Source organism: Ciona intestinalis, chromosome 2, assembly GCF_000224145.3.
Source record: "Ciona intestinalis chromosome 2, KH, whole genome shotgun sequence".
Lineage (NCBI taxonomy): Eukaryota > Metazoa > Chordata > Ascidiacea > Phlebobranchia > Cionidae > Ciona > Ciona intestinalis.
In genome coordinates, this window is record NC_020167.2 from 1479306 (window position 1) to 1501315 (window position 22010).

At 38.3% G+C, this 22010-nt stretch overlaps 5 protein-coding genes across 7 annotated transcripts; 2 read left to right on the plus strand and 3 right to left on the minus strand.

Annotated features, from left to right (window-relative positions):
• Nucleotides 1-2045: 2045 nt before the first annotated feature.
• On the plus strand, nucleotides 2046-5586 carry LOC100176282. The gene is made up of 6 exons (XM_002127477.3): nucleotides 2046-2302; nucleotides 2431-2580; nucleotides 2647-2780; nucleotides 2899-4546; nucleotides 4666-4804; nucleotides 4916-5586. The coding sequence occupies exons 4-6, from the start codon at nucleotides 3903-3905 to the stop codon at nucleotides 5234-5236; spliced, it is 1104 nt and encodes a 367-aa protein (XP_002127513.2). The 5' UTR covers nucleotides 2046-2302; nucleotides 2431-2580; nucleotides 2647-2780; nucleotides 2899-3902; the 3' UTR covers nucleotides 5237-5586.
• On the minus strand, nucleotides 5352-8763 carry LOC100186497 (PDZ and LIM domain protein 3). 2 transcript variants are annotated; one of them, XM_026840861.1, is made up of 11 exons: nucleotides 8624-8763; nucleotides 8320-8471; nucleotides 7176-7247; nucleotides 7055-7093; nucleotides 6962-6985; nucleotides 6701-6865; nucleotides 6304-6471; nucleotides 6152-6248; nucleotides 5995-6032; nucleotides 5719-5925; nucleotides 5352-5585 (listed from the first exon to the last, which is right to left on the minus strand). In XM_026840861.1, the coding sequence occupies exons 1-11, from the start codon at nucleotides 8714-8716 to the stop codon at nucleotides 5438-5440; spliced, it is 1203 nt and encodes a 400-aa protein (XP_026696662.1). In that variant the 5' UTR covers nucleotides 8717-8763; the 3' UTR covers nucleotides 5352-5437. The 2 variants fall into 2 exon arrangements, with proteins under 2 accessions (XP_026696662.1, XP_002127704.1); XM_002127668.5 differs by lacking the exon at nucleotides 6701-6865.
• Nucleotides 8764-9453: 690 nt separating this feature from the next.
• Nucleotides 9454-15298, plus strand: LOC100182558 (synaptotagmin-15-like). 2 transcript variants are annotated; one of them, XM_018817525.2, is made up of 11 exons: nucleotides 9454-9630; nucleotides 9756-9933; nucleotides 11824-11983; nucleotides 12387-12519; nucleotides 12642-12762; nucleotides 12956-13064; nucleotides 13705-13854; nucleotides 13962-14129; nucleotides 14356-14482; nucleotides 14562-14717; nucleotides 14873-15298. In XM_018817525.2, the coding sequence occupies exons 1-11, from the start codon at nucleotides 9522-9524 to the stop codon at nucleotides 15097-15099; spliced, it is 1638 nt and encodes a 545-aa protein (XP_018673070.1). In that variant the 5' UTR covers nucleotides 9454-9521; the 3' UTR covers nucleotides 15100-15298. The 2 variants fall into 2 exon arrangements, with proteins under 2 accessions (XP_018673070.1, XP_002127842.1); XM_002127806.4 differs by lacking the exons at nucleotides 9454-9630; nucleotides 9756-9933 and adding an exon at nucleotides 11570-11751.
• A 1-nt stretch (nucleotide 15299) lies between these two features.
• Nucleotides 15300-17247, minus strand: LOC101242129 (prolactin-releasing peptide receptor-like). Its single transcript, XM_004225720.2, has 3 exons — nucleotides 16636-17247; nucleotides 16425-16579; nucleotides 15300-16107 (listed from the first exon to the last, which is right to left on the minus strand). The coding sequence occupies exons 1-3, from the start codon at nucleotides 17036-17038 to the stop codon at nucleotides 15325-15327; spliced, it is 1341 nt and encodes a 446-aa protein (XP_004225768.1). The 5' UTR covers nucleotides 17039-17247; the 3' UTR covers nucleotides 15300-15324.
• Nucleotides 17248-17331: 84 nt separating this feature from the next.
• Nucleotides 17332-21849, minus strand: LOC100184118 (elongation of very long chain fatty acids protein 6). The gene is made up of 8 exons (XM_002127856.4): nucleotides 21739-21849; nucleotides 21554-21654; nucleotides 21218-21376; nucleotides 20702-20907; nucleotides 20183-20293; nucleotides 19875-19996; nucleotides 19043-19222; nucleotides 17332-18255 (listed from the first exon to the last, which is right to left on the minus strand). The coding sequence occupies exons 4-8, from the start codon at nucleotides 20886-20888 to the stop codon at nucleotides 18139-18141; spliced, it is 717 nt and encodes a 238-aa protein (XP_002127892.1). The 5' UTR covers nucleotides 20889-20907; nucleotides 21218-21376; nucleotides 21554-21654; nucleotides 21739-21849; the 3' UTR covers nucleotides 17332-18138.
• Between the last annotated feature and the right edge of the window lie 161 nt (nucleotides 21850-22010).

Below are 22010 nucleotides of genomic sequence, written 5' to 3' on the forward strand. Positions count from 1 at the left end.
GCAGCTCCTAACTATGCTTAAGTACCAGCAAATAAAGTAATCGCGTGTTTTGATTTAAATCCCTGGAACCTAGAAAGGGTGGCTTATTTATTCAAGGAGAGGACCAAAAATAGTGACTCAGTATCGTTTTGCTCAATGTCACTTTGGTATTAGGCAAATTTTACAAGAAACATTAAGTTTCGTTGCAGGGTATACGTGTTAAGTTTGTGAGCCAAAAAGCAAAATCTAGATACACCAGTATATGTTAATAATATGCGTTTTGTTTGTTATTTTATATTTTAAACATGCTCTTTTATCTTTTTGGTTGGTATACTTGCTATTTTCTATATTTGTTTTCTTTTTTTAATCGATTAAGTGTTCAATAAAAGTTGATTATGTCGGGTTTATTATTGTGATAAGATATAACGTTAGTAGAAAGTCATTTTTACTCGCAGAAGTGCTTGGTTCTTGAAATTTCGCAACATTTAGACGAAAAACAGCACCCAGCAATGTCAAAATGCTATGCCGTGGGATACGTAATGTACGTTACAGACGTTGGAAAACAAAGACTCATTGTTTTACAGTCCGTTTCCCAACTTAGTCTATACCAACGTCTATACCGGTCTATACTAACTTTGATTCCGATCAGAAACAACTTTGAAAGAAACAGTAGTGGAAACGAATTTTCACAAAGCTTTGCGTTCTACTAGGTTCAATATTTTGCCGTGTCCCCTTACACTTATATGTAGCAGACACATCGCCAAACAATTTAAAGACTTCTTTAATGATTAACTGGACAGAATAGCAACGTCTAACGTGCAAAAGCTTAGTTTCACGAATAATTTAGCTTACATACGAGTATTTTAGCTGCATTTCTAATACATAATTTAACTTGTATAAGACTATAGTAAATCGTTATACGTTATTCCTAAACATACATGGTTTCCCTTTACACAGCAAACTTTCTAATACACACGCTTTATTTGCTGACTTGAGAAAGCGCTTACACCACCATCATAACCGATATACTGTCTCACTTGTTCTGTTCAAATTGGACTGACCAAACCTATAAGCTAAACTTGTTTCTGCTTACGCTATATATTATTGTACATTTAAGCGATTCTAAACCGTACGTGTGGGCTATGGGTCTAAATCATTTGATACTGCGCCTCGTTGCCTGTTCAGAATACACGGAAAAACCGCGGAAGCGAGAATAATGATTAGGCCCACAACGTAGTAACCTTCGTCAACAACAAAGTCCTGCTGAGTGTTGGCTCATATATACAGATGATTAGGTGCCACGGGAAGGATCGAAAACGAGTTTTATTCGAGTACAATATAGCTGGCTGTCAAACATAGCTTCAACTGAAATCACACAGTTAAATGGAGTAACATACAGTTTGTTCTGTTTCATTGCATATTACTACTGCGCTGTTAAACATTAAACAAAGGTAAATATCACCCGAGTTTAATTAAGCATTGTACATGCAAAATCTATTCTGCAAAAAATACTCTGATCCAGTTACCAAACACGCCTGTAGTCGCCCTTGAATAATCATGACATTGTCTTCCGGTTTATCGGCACGACTGGTTTGCTCATATTAATTTGTAAATTTGCTTTACTCTTGTATTAAAATAACTTCGGCAAATCAGGTTCAGTGTTATTCTGGACAGCTCACTAGAATTCTGAGATTTCGAAAGCGTCGCAGACCGTGTTAAACAAAAGTGTGGACCATTAGTTATACAGCTATGGTCACGCTCAGTCGAGCAGCACGGTGGGTCTGTGTGTCTGGATATTTTCACGCAGGGCCAAAAGATAATGGCCGAGGAGCGTGAATGATACCCATTCACCGCGCAAAGAAAGGCGCTGAATAAACACATTCCCATACAGCTTCATCGCGTCACTGATCTAAGAGAGCATATAAAAGTAGTGTATTACGCAATGGCCTTTATATTAAAGTTACCCCGACACATTAAAGATTACACGTGATTCAGTGGTTATACATTGTCGACATGCTTTGACCCGCATGACGTCATTAATACGGATATTGACCTACGCGATTACGACAACCCACTCTTGCATTTGAATGCTAATCGTCCAACGGAGAAGACATAAGATAGACAAGTGCATACTTTGCAAGTTGACTGTCTGATATCTTTTAGTAGAATGTCTATAAAAGTCATATACAGAAATCTCAACAGAAAGGACGCGAAAGCGGTTGCGCGGTTGGCGTGTTTGGAGCTATGTCATACAGATCCGTTGTACAAGTATATGTGCATGACGGAGGCTGATATACTTCCATTCTTTAGAGTATACATCAAAGTAAGTTATTTAACATTTTAAAGGAACATAATAATAATAAGGAGTGTTTAACCAGCACTAGGCAACGAATTACGCAGCAAATCGCTATGTTGGTTGTAAAAACTAGTGACTTAAGTTTTTATTTTTAGACGATTATCAGTCACAAGCTTTCCATTGGAGCGTTTGATAGGAAAACAGGAAGACTTTATGGCTTCGTATTGTGTTCACATGCAAATAAACAACTTCACCGAGATGTTATTGATGGCCTTAATCCAATAAAACTGAACAGGATTTTACGAGTACGATTTTATGAGTTACGTTTATAGATTACATTTTGTCTACTTCTCCACCAACCTGTTGTTTAGATAATGGACAAGGTCAAAGATCTTGGAAAAGGGTCAGAAGAAGCGGAGCTTTTCGAATCTTCCGTGCTGGTCGAGCTGGCTGTTTCTGAACGATGCTTATCCGATACCCCTGTTGACAGAGAACTGTGTTTGAGGTATGCCAGACTTTTATATTTTAATAAATTTAGCACGTATTTATATTGTACTATTTTGTATATATAAAATAGATATGACTATATACACAATACGGGTGCTATACATGCGTATTCATAGAGTTCATCAGAAGGCGCGAAATCTGGGAAAAGCAGTGCTCTCTGTGGCAACCGCGTTTGATTCGCAAGCACTACTGCGGTTGGGGAATGGCCGAGTGCTGAAATCTATCAGCTATAAAACATACAAAGACAAAGACGGCACATCACCTTTTAAAGAGATGCCAGAACCCGATGTAAACATTGAATTCTGGGTTTTAAGTGACGTAGGCTTCGGAAAACCTTCGTCTCTATGAAAGTAAACAGCTCGTGTTTCGTTAGCTTTATCGATTTTTCAAATAACCCTTATTTAAGATTATACATTTTGCGTATATGTACAAAACCTACATTTCTTCTTAATGCTGAGTAATACTGTTGTAAATAACGAAAGTGAATGTAATATGTCATAATACAACCTGTCTAGTATTACAAGCGTGCCACTATATTGTTATAGCTGTTAGGTAATTCGAACGCAACGGAAAATGAATAATGTAGGTTGTACATGAATGTAGAACGCATCATTTATCACAACTGTCCGGACACGGCATTTAGTCAAAAGCCTACTACTGTCTTCCATTGTATATTTCGTGATTTATCAACTTAATGGGAAGAAGTCACGTTAAATGCGATGTTGCACAAACTAATCGTCATTCAACTAAAATAAACACATCGCGTGGCACAAGCATCGCAAATGCCTCTCTACAGCCCGAGCTTGTTTCACAGCTGAAATTTGCGCAGGCGTCTTATACGCTGATTATTACGCGAAGGGCGCGGGTGTTTTTATTATGAATGAAATTAAGCTCCACGTTGATTCTCACTGAAACCACTGACGTTGATCGAAGGTTATCGTATTTAACACGAAATTTTCTCGTTTGATAAACTTGGTCAAGTCTGCACTTTCCAAATGCATTCAGCGATTATGACGAAACAATTAAGAAAAATAAACCTTGAGACATGGCTTAGTAACCAAGTCCACACACAGATAAAATTAAAGAATAAACATAACTTGCTACGAATAGTTTTCTCAAGATGGAAAATCACGAAGAAGCAAATGATTCCAATCAAAAGAAACCTTTGTCATCTGATGTTCCTCTCGAACAGCTTAAAAATATCAGAAATACGATTCTGGACCTAATTAGTACACCCGAAAAGAAGAGAAAGGAGCTGGTTTACTCTCTTGAGCAGATCATCGTAAGACGTCGTAAACTTTTGGAACGAAACCGAATCATGATTGAACAAATAATTGGTTTGGCCAACTACTTTTCGAATCCGCTCACGTCGTTGCTCGGCATTTCAGAAGCGTTAAAGTCAACCACACGTCATTTGTATACTGTTGAAGCTTATAGAAAAACAAGCCTTGAACGATTGGAGAGCAAGCTTTTGGAGGACTACGATTCTCGGGCATCAAAGGAATTCCCAGCTCTCAAGGAAGATGTAGAGACGCTGTTAAAAGATGCGTCGCGTTGCATCTTAGAAGAATCGAGGGCAAAGTACAGTTACGATAAGGCGTGTACTATAGGACCCATGAAGTCTTCATTAGGAAGTAGCTTTCACTCTCCTTCCACAAGAGCGCTTAAACAAAGTAATCGAGCATGGATAGTGTCCATGAAACTCGCAAAAGTTCAGGAGGCCAAGAAATTGACAAAAGCATCCGTGGACCGGGTTAACTTAAGGTTAGCTTTATATTCAGCACTATATTGTGCATGACCAACAAAATATCCATCGTATCACCAGCACAATATATATGCCGACTACAATGACAGTCGAAAGGTAACAAAATTTAACTTTTCAGATACTCCGAAGCGGTAAAGAAAAGGACAAACGCACTTCACGAGTCTTTGAAGCAGTACATCGAGATCGACATGATTTTTCACGCCAAGGCACTAGAACAGCTGACCGAAGCCTATCGATGTTTACACACGTGGAATAATGTAAGATAAAGTGAATGATAAGATAGATATGTAAATGACGTGCACGCATTATACAGCGATAACGCTTTAACTAACTACGTAAATGAGGCGTAAGAAATTTCCATGTAACAGGTTCCCGAACCTACGAAGAACGTTGATATCAACGATGACGTACCATCAACGCATTTGAGTAAAGTTGATTTGAAATCGGAAATATTAGAGCAGAGGAGTGGGAGGAGCAACGAAGAGGAAAGTGAGGAGTGTGACGTATATGATGAAGCCGACGAGTTTGACGTAGAAAGTGATGACGAATTGCAAGCTAATGGGGACACCGCCGATTTGGTATTAAGTGACATAGACGTTTTAAAGGGAGTCGTGAATGATGTAATGGGTAACGGTAAAAAGCCGAATGGAACTTCATTACACGGAGAATCTTACTCGACTATGACGTAACAGACACCTCAGTGCGTCATAACTGTTTCAGTTTGTGAGGTCATGAAATAAAATGCGATAACTTTATTCGGTTTATATTATTGTCAAATGCTGTAGCCAAAAAAATGAAAAGCAATTCTGCGTCCAAATTTAAGTTTATATTTACATTTAAAGTTAAACTTTCAAAGTAAAGGCATAACACGATACAATGCGATCCACGTCTTAGATTTTCAGGTCTCCGTTCTCATAGTCCAACAGCGCATCCAGTATTTGAATAGATCTTGACTGAGCTGGAGTCGGCGTAGATCGCTCAGACTTGTGCACTAGCTTGAACACGGGTGTATTTGTATCAACTGGTACTTCCTGGTCTCTGCAGTGATGAAAATATTTTTTTAGAGACATAATTACGTCTTATGTTTAGTTTTGGATCAGTTATATACATTTTTATTGTTAACAAATTCCTGGAGATACAACAGACTAAATTTGTTACAATGTAGACTTACCCAAAGATAGATTGTGGTTCTGGGACATCTGCACCCTGCGCATGCGCTGTGGTGACGAGCGTGTTCACGATCTGGTTGGCACTGTACATACCGACCGGTGTATTGTACTGGGCATGCACAATCGTTGCTGACACTGGACCCTCAATCTCAATAGGTTGACAAGGGTAAGCAGCTGCTGCAGCCTTCAGTGAATTACCGGGGTCAGTTCTGAGGAGAAGCAAAGTTAGTAACCTAATATTTCAGGCCACGGTAAAATAAAGAGGAAAAGGAACTAACAATGCCTGTCCTGGTTTCAATTTTAATCGAAGCTTGTTCTGTTTTCATCAATGTCCATGTTCAAAGAAAAGCAAGAAAGGAAGAAGAAATGCAATAGAAAAGAAAGTTAGTTAGAAAAGTAGAATAAATACAAGAGAGTAAGATCTGGACAGCTTACATGGAGCCACGAAACTTGAGGTTTGAATTCCTGTGGCAAAGGCTTCGTCGGTTTGATTTGTCTTCTAATGAAATCAGGGACCTTCTTTTCTGGTTTACTGCAACCAAAAAATATTAAATTAAGAGGTTGAAATTAGAGGATTTATTGCCAACCTTGACTGCTCGGTACATTCCTCTTCTTGCTCAATATCGACCTCTTGCGGTTGCACAGTTTTACGTGGCTTGGGCTTCGGTGCGACTTGCGGACTTGCACTTCGTTCACTGACGTTGTCAACGCTGAAAGCTTTCACTGGCGAAATGGGTTCATCGCCGTTGTGGAAGCTGCGTAAAATCACCATAAAGATGGTTACAAGCAGCAAAATCGTTAACGATCAAATATTTTTCTCAAGATCTTGCAGCAAGATATCGCCTAATTAAGCTCTATGTATACTTGATGCTGAGTGAGGGAGTGTGTGACTTGACCCTTATGCAAAAGTGATCGTGTGCAATCATGCATGTTCGTGAAGCATGTGCGTGGTGAGATGCGTGAAGCATCTGAATTCTAACCAACCTCGAATCGTCGACTATAGGTTGCGAATTATTCGCACGACCACCAACTTTGATCACAATTCGTGGCATGTTATTACTACTTCTATGGTTGCCATGGTTATCAGGAGGAATGGGTGGGGACTTTTTCTTCTTTCGTCCCATAATCTTTTTATCAACAGATCGCAGCCTAACCGATAAACGAATGACCAACCAAATTTTACCCCAGCAGTTACAACGTTACTTATAAAAAACGTATATCGAAGACCAGTAAATGTATTCTTACCTTAACTTGCTTGACGGCCGTTCACTGAAAAATAAAGTAATGCTTTAATATTTAGAATAAAATACAAAAATAACTTATTACAGCCGTATTTACCTGCATGGTGTCATTGCCAACTGGCTTCGTGGGCGTTCTCTGTTAACAGTTTCATGTTAAAATAAGTTTAATATTATATACATTTAAAAATAAACGCGTATGAGTTACATCACAGACTCACAATTCAGTTACGGATGTGAAGTTTGATTCCGATTTTCTCTTCATCTGCGATGAGTGTTCGATCTCCTCTTGGCTGCACGAAATGTATTATGTTAACTTCATGTCATATGGCTCATATTCTGACCACGTGTATAGTAATTTGGGGTAAAATGGGACATGCTATTATTTCTTATCTCGTCTGCCCAGCAGTTTGGGTAATATAGGGCATTTTTAGGTGGTAAAAAACATTCGAAGAATTATATAGTCGTATCATCACGAATATATATTACGTGCTGAAGGTTTTTCCTCGTCTCCATCGTAATATTGTGTTTACGTTTAAAAAAGTAGTGTTCATGTACACATGTAATAGGGTGGGGGAAGATAGGACACATTTTCATTCTATTTTCTTCCCATTTAGTCGTAAACAAAAACTATTGAAAAATTATAAAACCGTATCCTCACAACTCCCATAGACCGTTGTTTATTATTTAAAATATGATCTGGATATTTAGATATTATATGCTAAAGATGTCCTATCTTCCCCCATCCTATTGTTATAATATATATAAAAATCGTTCAATGTGCTGTAAACGTATAAACCGCAAATTAGTCCAAGACAATGAAGCGCATGAGGCCTGATTGAGAAAAAATGTTAATTTATACACCACGAGCAAAGTCAGCTGTCCGCACCTAATGTTATATAGGGTGCCACTGTTATGTCACGTGATGTGACGTGATGAAACGGACAAAAATAGCCGACAACAGGTCTGCACTTCGTCATCAAACTACTGATTGTGAGAAATCAGTGGAAGGCGTTATTCTTTGCGACTTTAACTCAGTATGTGATTTATTTACATTTTACACGCCTTGGGTCAGCGGTTTCAGTATTTCCTGAACGTAAAATGTTGCGGTTGCTCCGAACGCAGTTCAGTGCATAGTACCACAAATACAATCGGACAAAAACGCGTCAAATGAAATATAAAACAATTTGAACCACATCACCGTTTCTTAAATTACCCTAAAACCATTTTCGTGTCGAAATCGACCAGAACAACCCTTTTCCTTACATCATGAGTTACACATTTATAGAGAAACTCCCCTCCCATACGTTAAATAACCGAATATCGGTTTGTTCATTTGAAACCACAGAAAAATGAACAACAAACCTCAAAAGAGTCAAATGAATTGTCCATCCTGATATCTTGACTTGTTCCATGATTTCTGGCAAGTCCATGTCGCTAATGGAGGTTCCGTTCAATGCCACAAGTACATCTCCTTGCATTACATTGGCCTGGGCAGCTTTACCACCAGGGGTGACCTGAATTTGTTTGTTGTGTATTTAAAACTAAATTATAGACCATAAACAAAAAAATCGAATTCTTATCATCATGTCGCACATTTTAAATTAATTCACAATGCAAAAGGTTTGGTATATCTCGAATATTTACTGTAATGAAGTGTGTACGTTACCCTGGAAACGGTGACCGGGGTACCGTTAACGACCCCACCGGTGAGCCTGAAGCCCCATGGACTTCCACCAGACATCGAAACTTCATACGGCATCCTTATGAACGCAGCCTAAAAGTCTAAACTTTGATCTTAAATTCTAAAAGCAACATAATCCCATTAAGTTTGCTCTATAAGTTACTAATCCGCACTTACGCAATATTGTTAATTTATAATTAGCAAAACTAAGTTTACATGACCATACGATGAAAATAGTAAGTAACTACTGAAAGCGACCTTCAATTTTATAGGTCTTTCGATGTGGGCGAAGAAACCATTCTGATATGCCATGCAGAATAGAGGCAAAGGCGACTAACTGGTATCTGTAAAGTACATTGCAAGACGACATCTGCTGTTACAAGGCGTCATCACGCGTCATGATTGAAAAAGGGCAGCAAAGGGGGAAAGGTCAAGACCCGATTCCATCAGACCAGATGATAAGTTTTGATTTCAGCAAAATCGTACCAATTCAATATTGCGTAAAGCAACTTTAAACTTATAGAATATGATACACATTATAATGGCAAATTTAGACATGGGAAAACTCCTTACAAGTACCCAGTTAAGATTTGAGAAAGGCCCTTCACCTCCAAACAAATGATTTTTGAACCAACAAGATATTTGACGTCATAGCCACCAAAGCTCGCTACAAATCCGGGTATTCTCGACCTGATACAACTTTAAATCAAACCAAAGTCAACACAGCCCAGTTGCCAAGGTGATTTATATGAAACTTTTTCATACGAGATAAAAATCAAGCGTTTCCAAAAACAGCGATGCTGACAACTGATAGGAGGCACAACAATGTAAACACATCGATCGAATAGAATAAAAATATTATATTTCTACGTATGTTAGGTTAATGGCGTCAACGGCGTTATATTCTTGGAGAACGGCCAATACTGACCAAGCTGTCGTGAACACTGGAGTTCTTCGGAACGAACAAATCGAAAGTAAAATACAAGCAAGAGGTAAGACAATTTACGAAAACTTTTAATAATGTGTGACTATATCTTGTTTACCAACTAAATTAAAATGTTATGGTAGTTTTATAAAAAGGGCATTTACGTGTGTTTAGAATAACCTTCACTTCCAGATACTGTCCTGGAAGTTGTATCCCTCGCCACTGTTGCAGTACTCGCATTCGCAGCGCTGTTGGTCTTGAGATACCGAAGTCACGTGACTGCTAGGTGGTGGTGCAGAGCAAATTACGAACATTTTGAAGAAGATCAGTCTTCCGTTGAACTTGACCTGAAAAATATGACTGGAATCAGGTAAATTGTGCGTTGGTGGGTTTAGGTTGAAAACCGTTAAAAGTCAAAACATAAAGATATTTTTTTTATCCAAATGAACGGTTTAGTTTTTTTTTAATTTATGTACGCACGCGGTATTATAAGTTAAAATCTAATTTTTAGCAAGCAATTGGGGTATTGCGAGTGACCAGAAGCACTGATATATTTATGAAAGAATGAATATGAATATAAATATATATATATATATATATAATATGGTGTTAAATTATCCACGATAAACCGCAGGGAAACCGTCACTGGGCCTAAATACAAATAAATAATTAGAAATAATTTAAGGAGAACTGTCCGATATTTTGAGTTTAGTTATATATAAAGAACGAAAATCTGAAAAGGTAAATAAAGCGCCCACTTGCAACAGAGCGCTGCGGTCGCCCGTCGGAATCTTTGCGGTGAAACCGAACATCAAAAATAAATAAACTGAGTCGACAGAAAAAGCACCAGCCCGTGGCGTTATATAAAGGTAGTCGTAATGGGGAAAATCACATTTCTATCGAAGCGGTCGACAGCTTTTTCGCTTAGGTTAACCCGAGGTGCGCTTTATGTTTAGCCCAGTTTTGTTTCGAGTGTGTGAAAGGCCTCTTTGGATGGTATGTAGCCCTGTATTACTATTTGTAGAGACAACGAATATATTTTGTTCTTCAACGCAGCAATGTATTTCGACCTTTAAATGCGCAGTAAAACACCTGTCGGTGTTCGATCCGCTGAAGCGTCGGAAATGCCTTGTTTGTTCACTATACTGCGGGGTACAGCAGTTCTAATGTGGTGTTCGTTTAGACAGAAATCGAAAGCAAATAAAAGGTGATGGTCTATTTTAAACGAAAAATAAACAAATGTAGCAAAAGCGAATAAGGTGGTGGTACAATTTTAAGGGTCTTGCTGCAGTTTCAGAACCTTTCTGATGCAACAGGCGATAAATTTCAGTTTCGTAACTTGCCAATGGCATATGCTATGGTACATGCTTTTTGGAATTCTAACCACTTCCAAGCTGCGCACGGCACTTCGTGTTGGCATACCCACCAGCAAATAATTATAACCGGACAAACCAATAATATGAGTAATATTATTATACATCGTCGAGAACACTTAGTCTTGCGCTGTTGTTGACAAAGACACTTCACTTGGTTATGAGTGGCCACATCAGTAGCCTAGATCCGGTTCGCTATTAGATGGTCAGTAATGCCAGCTTAATGTGGCGAAAATTAAGGACTTACTATTGCATTGTGGCTAGCACGCAGTCAGGTTGTAGCCTCCGATATCTGCTGGTAATACATTGTAGACATGCTGGCGTGGGGTTTCTGTATTTAAGCATCAACCGCGCTTTCGTAGTTATACTGGATGCCAAACCCCGCGGTGGTCGCGTAAGAGGATTCAAAGCTTTAGATCAATAGAGAAAGTTATTGTTATCCATATAATGCGGCTTCATGTATTCGCCTCGGCTGGTAATGCGTCGTTAAGTAAACAAAGCAATATAACGATAGTACTTTGATGACGTAAAGCGGTTAGCTTTAATGGACTTTCTACGGTGTGGGGTTTTAGAACGGATTTGTTGGTTCTTGTTCCAAAAGGTAGATGTGTGCGTAGGGAACATTAAAGGGTGTTGCAATACCGTAGTGGCACAGCGTGGCGTAACAAGGTGTAAAATACCTGCTATATTACCCTTGCAGAAAAATTAGGATTTTTACTAAACCAAGTTTGTCGTTGTTATACTACGATAATGCTTAGCCTAAAAAGGGCATTTCAGCAGTTTCGTGAGGAAAGTATGCCCGGATCAACCACAGAGTAAGTTTTAATCCTCAAGTTTAATATTAGTTGCGACGTTTAAAACTAGTATTTTATACGCCTTTTTTGCAGCGAAAAAAGTGTGACAACATCGGTCGTGGTACCTGAGACACTGATCACCGCACCACCTTCAAGCCCACGGAAGACAACGCCGATTGCTATATCACCGGTGTTTACAAAAAAGGATAAGATAATACCATTTCAACTTCCACCCACCATAGAAAGCTTTCAGGTTCGTAGCAAGCTGATCTTCCAAGATATCGATGCTAATCAAGTTTTCCTACTGAAATATTGACAATAATCTTTATACTTATAATTGACTTAGATTATATTTACGGTACGAAAATATTGGACACCTATTTATTCTTTTTTCTTCTCTTTTTGTCAGATTAAACAAAACACATTTAAATAATTATACAACCAAATCCTCATGATTACCACTGACCGTTGTTATTTTTTTAAAACGCGATCTGGATATTTGGATACTGGGTATGTGCTAAAGGTGTCCCATCGTAAACCCCATCGTAAATACAAACTAAATCAATTATAAAGGATTTTTGTCAAAATTTCAGTAAAAAAACTTGATTATCAACGGTTCAGTTGTGATATTTTAACTTGTAATTTTATGATTTCAGGTCCAATCCGATATTATTAATGGATCTCCCATCACCCGTTACCCTCGATCGCCAACGCTGTCACGTGTCAGTTTCTACCAATCGAATGATCGTTTATCTGTTGACAGTTGGAGCCAGAAGCCATCGCCAAAAGGTGAGAGTTATAGTTTACCATGTACAGTATTTAAGTCACTTTACATCAGACAGCATTGTTGCAATAAAAGACATGTAAAGTCATTCGCGTACCATTGGTAATAATTGTAGTTTACCACACAGGCAGTCTAAGTTCTTCAAATGGAGACTACCTTTCCAATTCCCCGACCTGTGACGTACCCCGATCTCCCATCGAACAATCCAAGAACAGCTTTTTAGGTCGGATTCAACCCGAACTTTACAAGTATGTAAAACTTTGCCCAAAACCTCTACTCAGTGCACGAGCAAGCATAGCGTTTAATTGTTTCTGCATGAGGCCACACTTCAGTAAGGACGATACCTAATAAATATTTACAGTGAAATTCTACATTTGAATAATTTGCTGAAAATATTTTTCTAGGTACCATATTTACGGAAATGATCAAATTGCTTTCCAGATACACCGAGAATCAAGACATCGACCTCCCGATAAGCCGATGCGGTCGAATGTGGTTTTCCGTTGTTTATGATGCCGCTGTAGAAACGCTGACTGTGAAAGTCGTGAAGGTAAGCTTACTTAACATGCGCTCTAAGGATTACATGCGTATATATCGACCGGCAACATTCACTCTTTGTTTAACCATCTTACATAGAGCGGCTTGAATAAATAACCAGCACGCTAAACTTGCTTTTAAAATTCCTCAAGCTTTGATTGACTTGTTCGCAAGAATCACAATAAAAATTTCCAATTTCTGTCAGAGTTCTAAATCCCACAAACATGTTTTGAATTTCCCTATAAATAAAAGTCCATCACTCCATGTATTATTCAATTATTTTGTTTCTTCCTTGTTGATCAATACATTTCTTGGAATTTGTAAAACTGTAAACATGTTTTCCTTTTCCCTTGACTGACAACGCAAAGTCATTGAGGGTGAATAATAACATGGTGAATGTTATACATCATATACGGTATATTAGTACGCGGGGCATATGTAGATTCATATCATGCAAATACCAACGCTTGAAAATCCGCTGATGCGAGAGCATTGGGGCTTTTGGAGTTCCGGTTCATTTGAAAAGAAATCCTTCAACTATCTTGTTTACCAGGCCTGTTGAGTCCAATATTCATAACACGAAGCGGGGTTTCCATACCAGACCATGATTTTAAAAACTAAAAATAATTGTTCTCGTTTCTCCTAATTACCAGGTGAAACAACTACCTCTTCGACACCCAAGCAACAACCCACCTGACAGTTTTGTAAAGATATTTCTCCTACCAGATGAACGAATTTCGCAACAAACTAAAGTAAAACTTAGAAATTGCAATCCAACTTTCAACGAGACATTTATTTTCCAGGTACAGTTTTTCCATTAAAGGTTATGATTTTTGACTTTTCCAAGAAATGTTTATAGGTTATGATTTTCGATTAAAAAAAGTATTAACATACGTATTATATTCGTAAGGTGTCCGAGGAAGAATTGCAAAAACGAAGTTTACGGATGTCGGTTTACGATGTCGACAAAAAGAGATCGACTCGCCACTTACTCGGCCACGCTCTGGTTGGCTTAAACGACGTTGATCCAATAAAGGTTAATGAAATTCTTTGGAGAGACCTGGACGATATCGCCCATGTGAGAAATGTATTTTGTCGTTTTTTAATTACTAGAGCGGTAGAACAACAGGACTATATTAATAAGTTTCACCTGCCTTTATTTAAATTCAGCTTGATCTGATCAATAAACGCAGAAGGTCTTATACCTACGTCATGAAACAAATGAGGTTGTCAACCATGTAGGATATCGAGTTCGGCTAATGGTCTTGGACAGCTAGAAAATAATTAAGTGAAATGCTTTGCAGCCTGGCGACTCTGGCACCTCGCTCGGAGAGTTGAAAATCTTATTGACTTATCTGCCGAGAATGAATCGCCTCAACGTCGTCGTGCAAGAAGCTAGAAATCTTAGAAAAATGGATCTCGACGCCACAGGTATTCAAGCAACTATGTGATGATAACAACTTTGCATTACACATAAGAGTATAATTAACCACAGGTAATTTATACACAGGTATCTACGTTAAAGTTTCTCTGACACAGGGACACAATGTAATCAAGTCCAAACGCACGTCAACTCAAGACGGTGCAGCAGATCCACAGTACAACGAATCGTTCTCGTTCAAAGTCACTTCCAAAGACATGGAGCAGACATGCTTGCTCTTGAACGGTGGGTATACATATATATGTATATATACATGGCCTCAACTTGCTTATATTTTGCGAATCTTTCTTTGGGTTTGCCCTCATTGGAAACCCAGATACGTGCGCCCCAAAAAACAAATTTTTAAATTGTTTTAATGTATTTAATATCTTCTTTTACAGTCATCACTACCGGTGGTCGCGGTACACTGCATAAGATGACGTCGACTTTAAAAAACACAGTCACGCGGGGACGCTACGGAGCAGAGCTGAAATATGGCCGAGTTTCAGTTGGTTCCTTCATGTACTGTCGTGGCGAACAACTTCTTCACTGGCAAGAAATGATGGCACAACCTAGTAAATCTATCGCTAGGTGGCATACACTGTCCGAGGTTGTGACCAACCAGTAACCGATGAGCATAATCAATGATGACGTCATTGTTGTTGAAAGTTCATCGAGCCTGCCTGTGACCATTATACTTAGTTTTTGCCAGTTCGATATCGAATGTGCAATGATTTTTTAGCTCAATTTCCTTTAGTCAACTTCAAACCATTTTTCTACTGTATTTTGTACACGCTTTGTGACTGAAATAAAAAAGTGCGTTTTGATAAATCATCTTCTCAAAAGAACTCTGTTATTGGGAAGATGTGTAAGGATCGGTTGTAGCGCCGGGAAGTTTCACTTCTTCGTGTGATGTTACATTTGTATCTTCACACTTATTGTTGTCGAGGGGACGGAGGGAAATGGAGGAACCTGGGTTTTCGGTGTGCGTGGTCACAGAGAGTGTGTAGACCGGTCTAGGTGTTGAAATAGTTTGTCTATTGTTGGTACGAAAGTTACGTATTGCAGGTGACGTCGCGCTAGGTGGTCTGAATGCTGCTCGTCGATCCGGTTGTAGTTTGCATCGAAATAAACGCCTTACTAAAAAAATAAATTCCTCTCGCACTCGCTCGTGAAGAGCAGCATAGAGTAATGGATCAAGGGCTACATTGACGTGGCCCACCAACTGAAGATAACCGACCAATTCTGGACTACAGTAACTGGTCAGACAAACTGTAAGACACTGAAAGACAAAATACGGCCCCCATAACAGGGCAAAACTGGTCACCAGAAGCACCAACATCACATTTAACCGAATGCGACGAGAACGACTTCTTTCCGAACGTTCTGCGGATAATGAGTTCTCAATTCCCCGTCGACTAAATACGAAGTATCCTATTCTGCCATATAGGAGCACTAGCAAAGCAAGTGGAACTCCGTACACGATGACAATAATGGCGATTGAGTACGCCTGACTTTGCTGTGGCGCCCATGTCTCCTGACAAGTATGGACAGTAATCTCGTACCAAACAGTTGCGGGTTTTACCGGTGTTTTCTGTTTCCATACGACGTCATCTAGTACTACGATTTGTGGAATCTGAGAAAAATAATAATAAATGATTTGTAAGAAAAAGAACAGACACTGTGGGTACGGAAATCGCTACACAACATATAGTAGGATGGGGGAAGTTGGGACACATTTTACTTCTATTTTCTCGTCCCATGCGGTAGTAAACAAGAAACATTCAAAGAATTGTAAAACTATATGCCCAAGACTTCCTAAGACCGTTGTTAATGAACACGATCAGGATATTCAGATATTATGCGCAAAAGGTGTCCCATCTTCCCCCACCCTAGTATATGTCCCTAACGGTATTACTGTAACAGTACTATGGCGCAGGTAGAACCTCTTACCTGAAAACAGAATGAGCAGATCCAGATTAGAGCAACGGCTATCATTAATCTTAAGTGTGAGCGAAAAATATTCTGTCGTGTTGGATATACAATCGCTTGATGTCGCTCAAGCGCAATTGCAACCAGACAATTGATAGAACTCATTACAGCAGTACCTGGTGAAAAAAAGTTTTATTGTTGTAACTGAAGTTGTCGATATTCCAATGCTCACCCTGAAGTGGAGGGATGGCTTTACAAAGCCCCGAGCCCATCGTGTAGTCGTATGATGTGTTGTGGATGATAGTCCACGGCAGTGTGAGTGCCAAAAGCAAGTCACTGCAAGCGAGAGATAACAACAAGAAGTTGACGACTTTCCATAGTTTTCTACTGCTCGATATTACGACTATGACGCACAAGTTACCAAGTATCCCAACCGTCATAATAATGCTGTACAGCACTATGAGGATAGTGACGTACGAGTTCGGGAGATTGTCAAATGCAAGTGGTGCGCAAGGTCCAAGCGCGTCGTTTAGAATCTCATCGGCCTCACTGATACTGACGTTAAACATGTGGGCAAATGCTCGAAGATAAGCATTTGTAAAAATCCAATCACATTGAGGATAATTCAGACCCATTTCCAAGTTTCACATAAAAAGTACTGAAAGAATCTGTTTTCTATACGGCCTTTATAAATATCTGATATCAGAAAAATAATTCTGTATATGTGAATACACTGAACACCACCGCTGAGCCTTGTTCACACGATATCAAATAATCGTACATCACCTGCAACCTGCTTTGGCAATATCCCTGAGCATATGGTACATGGCTGCTTATGGGTAGCAAGCTTTAATTTAAAATGTCGAAATATGCTATGATGGGCGATCGTAGGAAGACTAATGTATGTTTGATGTGACATCGACTAATAGAGAGCATCGGAAATTTATTGCTTTGCCAACAAATCGATCGAATTTATTCCATGAAAAATAAGTATATGACGCACAAAAGGCGAAACTATGCCGTTGAAAGTATTTGAGAATGTACAAGAAAAACAAAAGTATAAGAAGGATTTGTACTTGATAAGCAGACTGTATTTTAAAAAGAACCAACTATATTGTATAGTTACAAAGCGGCAAAAGGATTACGAAATTGATAATAAAGGGCGGAAATGGAAATCACGATTAAGCGAAAGAATTACAAAAATCTGCTTCGTGCAAAATTAAAATAGTGCGCGAAATTTTCAAAGGAACATTTGATAACCATGTAATGTACAATCGATTAAAAGGAAAGTTGATTACTTTTAAGATCCGTTGTTTTAATAAATAAGAAAATTTTAATAAGTTAGTTGATTTTCGTGTTAAAGTTTAGGTAACTAAAGCAACGCGTGGTTCAATCGCTGTGAACTTTGGAATGCATAGCACAGTGAATATGCTTTGACCATGTTAGCGATCGGGGTGAAGTGTAAAAAAACAACTTCTATTAAAGCTTCATGTAAAAAAGACTAAATAAATAGGAATCTCTTTGTTTATGCCTAGAAGTCACCGAAATAACTTTAATTAGAAACGAAGAAATAAAACAAACATAATAGGGTTAATGTGTTCCTATATAAACAACAAGATAGCAACTGTGGTACTTTGCATTATTATTCCATCATAATATACGGCAATAAAGCTTGAATATGCCTTAAATAAGCAACTGACTCATGAATGAATGTACGGTACGTACAACTGAAAGCTTAATTTGACGATTGCTTTCTTGTTTTCCGTTCTCTGAGGTTCTCCGTAGGGCGAGTGGGGGATGTTGCTGGGGTCGGTTCCGGGTCAATTGTTGCGGTTGGTGGAGCTGACGAGGGCTAGATAAAAGTTGGGTGTTCAAGGTTTAATATGTGGCAGTGTGTGTGTAATGTATTAACTACCGTTCTTAAATTATTCAGTCAATATTACAAACACGACCTTGAACAGTTTCAAGGCTTCACTCCTGATCCTGAACCTCCTAGCTGAACTGCACGCACGTGTCACGTAATGACTCGGCGTTTCGTGGTCTCTTTTATACATAGTCGACTGCCTATCACGATATGACGTAAGTTCGACACCAAACCAACTAAAAATCAACAACTAAAGGTTGGTGACGTTGGCTTGATATAATTTTCGGTTTTTTAATTTGAATTGCGGCTAAAAACCAGGACGAATTTAGAAACAGTTTTGTTATAAATTAAAAATTCCTGCATGACGGTTGACGTCATAGGACGTCTGTCCAATCGAAATAAAGCGGCGCAGCGTAATAAAATGCGTCAGAATATGAATTTCATTACGTTATAACCGTCTCGTGACCGACTTCAAGCGGTTGTTTAATAATGAATGAACGGAGACCCCACCAGGTTTTACTTGTACGGCACTCACCGTTCGTATTCGAAACTTAGTCTTTCATAATTTATAAAACGAAAACACCAACGCAGGGACGGTTACGTTGGTATGTAAGCGCATTGGGGAAACGGATCAGAGCACGGTTGCTGAGCATGTATTAGATATATAATACCTAACTGAATGAAGTAACGGGTATTGTCAGAGCGCGTCGCAATATTTCGGTTCATTTCCGCATTGGCGAACCACTCGCTATTATAGATCAGTTTTACAACTCACCAGTTTTGCCTTGGGTTTGGTTAGATAGGTAGTGTAAAAGAAATGCACGAATAATACAAGATACGACCCGTACATCACGCTGCCGTAGAACACGTGTTCCAGTGACGTCTTACAATCTCCAGCCAACCTCCAATTATAGATCAAATACACAGTACCACAACCAATGAACATTTGTATGATCTGTGTAGAAAATTGTTTGTTGTAAAATGAAACTAATTTACTAATTAAAATAACACAGATACAAACGGTTTATGTATCAAAAATCACGTAGAATATGTAACGATAAATAGGTAAATATAAATTACTCGGTACTGCACATACAACATCAATTTGTAGCAACATTTTACCGTTATGTGTTTCAATGGGAAGTGTATATATTCGTTTTGTTACTGGATGCCTATTTTAGTGGAATCATTACAACATGACTGTTTAGCAGGAAACAAATGAAACAGTTTACACATACAAACAGAACCATAAATTAAACAAAGGTGTCCAACCTAAAAAGGGATCAAATTCACAAAGAAACTTAGCTCAGCTAGCTGGTTGGTACAGATAGTGTTACTGCTACAGAGAGATAATACTATTGTGAAACCTTGTGCAAATATTAACTTAACGGAAAGAGTGCAAAGAGCATCTATTAAAACCAAGGCTAAATAGCAGCATGACAAAATGGCACCATAGGCACATTTCACGAGTACATATTCATGGTCTCGTGCCACATCAGGTGTTTGAGGTTGGCACACAATAATCACGCCTTAGAGATTGGTAAAGAGTAAAGTCCATATTCCAAACGCTGTTAACTGAAATCTAAACTCAACAAAAATTCTTGAACCTGAGAAGCAGTGATGATCACAGCAATGGGGCGTGGAACTCTAATGCCAGCAGCTCGAACAGCATAGTAAGTGTACATCATGGCATGGACCACAAAATTGACAGTCATGAAAACTCCGCCACCTGAATATGACATAAAAACATTGTTATAAGTTACCAGGTTAGCCTTTCTATTAAGTTTATGTGTTTTTTCTTTTGAGGGAATTACAAATAATTTGGCACATTTAATAAAGCAGAAATTATGTTGCAAAATGACAAATTACATTTCAAACATGAACATGTGTTGTTAAAATAGATTAAACCAATTACCGGCAAATTGGGCACCAAACGACCACCAAGAAAAGAGAGAGACAGTAAGATGGTGATACCAGTGAAGGAATATCAACTTTTGCTTCCGCAGGATAATAAACATTGTATCCACTGAAAAAATAAAAATGTAATTAAATAGGTACAGGAGGGTTAACTAGTAATCTGTGTTTCATATAATCCCATTAAATAAAGTAACACAAGGCAAAAACATTAAAGTAAAAACTGAAAATTCAAGATTAATGTAAACCTAATAAATATTACTGTGTAATAATAAGTGCTTCCCAAACCTAGATCGAAATCGAACAAATTCCAAAAAAATTTGCTTTCATCTTTTGTAAAAAATAAATTAATTTTGTTGGTGTGCTGACATTTTTGCAATGTAGTTTCAGGAACTGGTTCTCCAAAGATATTGCTATTAATTTAGGCTTGATATTTGGGACGATAAACCGTGGTCAAGAAGCACCGGTTAGATTAAACAACTGTAACTATGAGAACAACAACCAAATTCACACCACTCACTGTATTCAAGAATTTTACTGAACACGAATACTGGACCCCAGAACCTTGTGATGGGGCCCAAGTAGAAACGATTGCTGCATACCAATGCACGACCCCCCTCCTCAATTACAATATGGTACATCACTATAGCTGATCGTATTGACCCAAAAATACTGAAGACCGACAACATCAAAGACCAAATCATCATTGGCTTGCGTAGATTATAACTATGTGGATGAGAAGTTATAGATAGATTAGTTTAGCAACTTTATGAGGCATCTTTTTAGTGGAGTGCAATTAGAACTAAATTTTAAAGGCATATCTTTGAGGTAAAACCAAAGTAGCTTATGTCACATTTTTTAAAAGTGTCTTTTTACAATTTTCCATGCTGTTGGACATAGAATACATTTTGACAATGTTTGAGCAAAACTCAAAAATGTGACATAAGCTACTTTGGTTTTTACCTCAACGACATATAGAAAAGAAACTTTATTAAGTTATTAGCCTAAAGTACATGTAGGGGCTGACAACCGTTACCTTGGTTTTTTTCCATGTACTTCTTCCCAGCAAACACAGCGGCAACATACAAGGCAGAACAACCGAGTCCAATTCCCATATTCTCAGTCAGCCACTCAGAGAACTCATTACTATCGATGGTTTTTTCCAGCTCCCATTCCGGATGACCCCCAACCACTCCTGCAGAAGTATATTTTACACAAACATAGCAATGATCAAGCTTTTAACTTAAGTTATATCTTAAACATCTTTTATCTTATTATTATTATAACATTTAAAAATCAAAATGTGACATGGTGTTGAAAGTAATATTTTAAGTCATTATTTAATTCTTATATACATCTAAACTTTACTCACCATGTGACTCATTCACAGCAGCCATGCTTTGAAACTGCTATAGGTTTGAAAACTAATGATGCTACTATGCTAGTGCTTTAGCGTCCTGCCAAATTAGTCTTCTGGTAAAGAACAGGAAATTAACAAATTAAATTAATTACCTTCCCTAGAATCGTTTCATATTAATTCAAGAACGTTTTATTTACGTTAAGTGTTTTACGCAATGCGAGATTTCCTTTGCGTGTCATCCGTTTGGTTCAAACATAAATTATCACACGACCATCCCCGAACAACCTTGTGCAATCAAACTCATAACTGTGAACTGGCGCCGAGAAATCAAGCAGCCGTGGTAATAAAGTTGATAATAGAAATCACATTTCGAAAAGTACAACTTGGTCCTAAATCCTCGGTGCGTCATTTTCATTATGCAAAGAGTTAAAATATTTTATAAACTGAACAACTTCGAATTACTATAGCA

What these genes read in the sequence shown, in the direction of transcription:
- LOC100176282 (XM_002127477.3), top strand. Translation starts at nt 3,903, where the DNA reads ATGGAAAATCACGAAGAAGCAAATGATTCCAATCAAAAGAAACCTTTG. An exon ending in GTGGACCGGGTTAACTTAAG is followed by an intron (nt 4,547 to 4,665) that starts GTTAGCTTTATA and finishes TTAACTTTTCAG; the next exon opens with ATACTCCGAAGCGGTAAAGA. An exon ending in GTTTACACACGTGGAATAAT is followed by an intron (nt 4,805 to 4,915) that starts GTAAGATAAAGT and finishes TCCATGTAACAG; the next exon opens with GTTCCCGAACCTACGAAGAA.
- LOC100186497 (XM_026840861.1), bottom strand. Translation starts at nt 8,716, where the DNA reads ATGCCGTATGAAGTTTCGATGTCTGGTGGAAGTCCATGGGGCTTCAGG. An exon ending in TTCACATCCGTAACTGAATT is followed by an intron (nt 7,094 to 7,175) that starts GTGAGTCTGTGA and finishes AACTGTTAACAG; the next exon opens with AGAACGCCCACGAAGCCAGT. An exon ending in GAATGTACCGAGCAGTCAAG is followed by an intron (nt 6,249 to 6,303) that starts GTTGGCAATAAA and finishes TTTTGGTTGCAG; the next exon opens with TAAACCAGAAAAGAAGGTCC.
- LOC100182558 (XM_018817525.2), top strand. Translation starts at nt 9,522, where the DNA reads ATGGCGTCAACGGCGTTATATTCTTGGAGAACGGCCAATACTGACCAA. An exon ending in ACGAGACATTTATTTTCCAG is followed by an intron (nt 13,855 to 13,961) that starts GTACAGTTTTTC and finishes TATATTCGTAAG; the next exon opens with GTGTCCGAGGAAGAATTGCA. An exon ending in ACCTGGACGATATCGCCCAT is followed by an intron (nt 14,130 to 14,355) that starts GTGAGAAATGTA and finishes AATGCTTTGCAG; the next exon opens with CCTGGCGACTCTGGCACCTC.
- LOC101242129 (XM_004225720.2), bottom strand. Translation starts at nt 17,038, where the DNA reads ATGGGTCTGAATTATCCTCAATGTGATTGGATTTTTACAAATGCTTAT. An exon ending in AGCCATCCCTCCACTTCAGG is followed by an intron (nt 16,580 to 16,635) that starts GTGAGCATTGGA and finishes TTTTTTCACCAG; the next exon opens with GTACTGCTGTAATGAGTTCT. An exon ending in TCTGCTCATTCTGTTTTCAG is followed by an intron (nt 16,108 to 16,424) that starts GTAAGAGGTTCT and finishes TATTTTTCTCAG; the next exon opens with ATTCCACAAATCGTAGTACT.
- LOC100184118 (XM_002127856.4), bottom strand. Translation starts at nt 20,888, where the DNA reads ATGATGATTTGGTCTTTGATGTTGTCGGTCTTCAGTATTTTTGGGTCA. An exon ending in CAGTAAAATTCTTGAATACA is followed by an intron (nt 20,294 to 20,701) that starts GTGAGTGGTGTG and finishes TTATTTTTTCAG; the next exon opens with TGGATACAATGTTTATTATC. An exon ending in GTTTGGTGCCCAATTTGCCG is followed by an intron (nt 19,997 to 20,182) that starts GTAATTGGTTTA and finishes TGTCATATTCAG; the next exon opens with GTGGCGGAGTTTTCATGACT.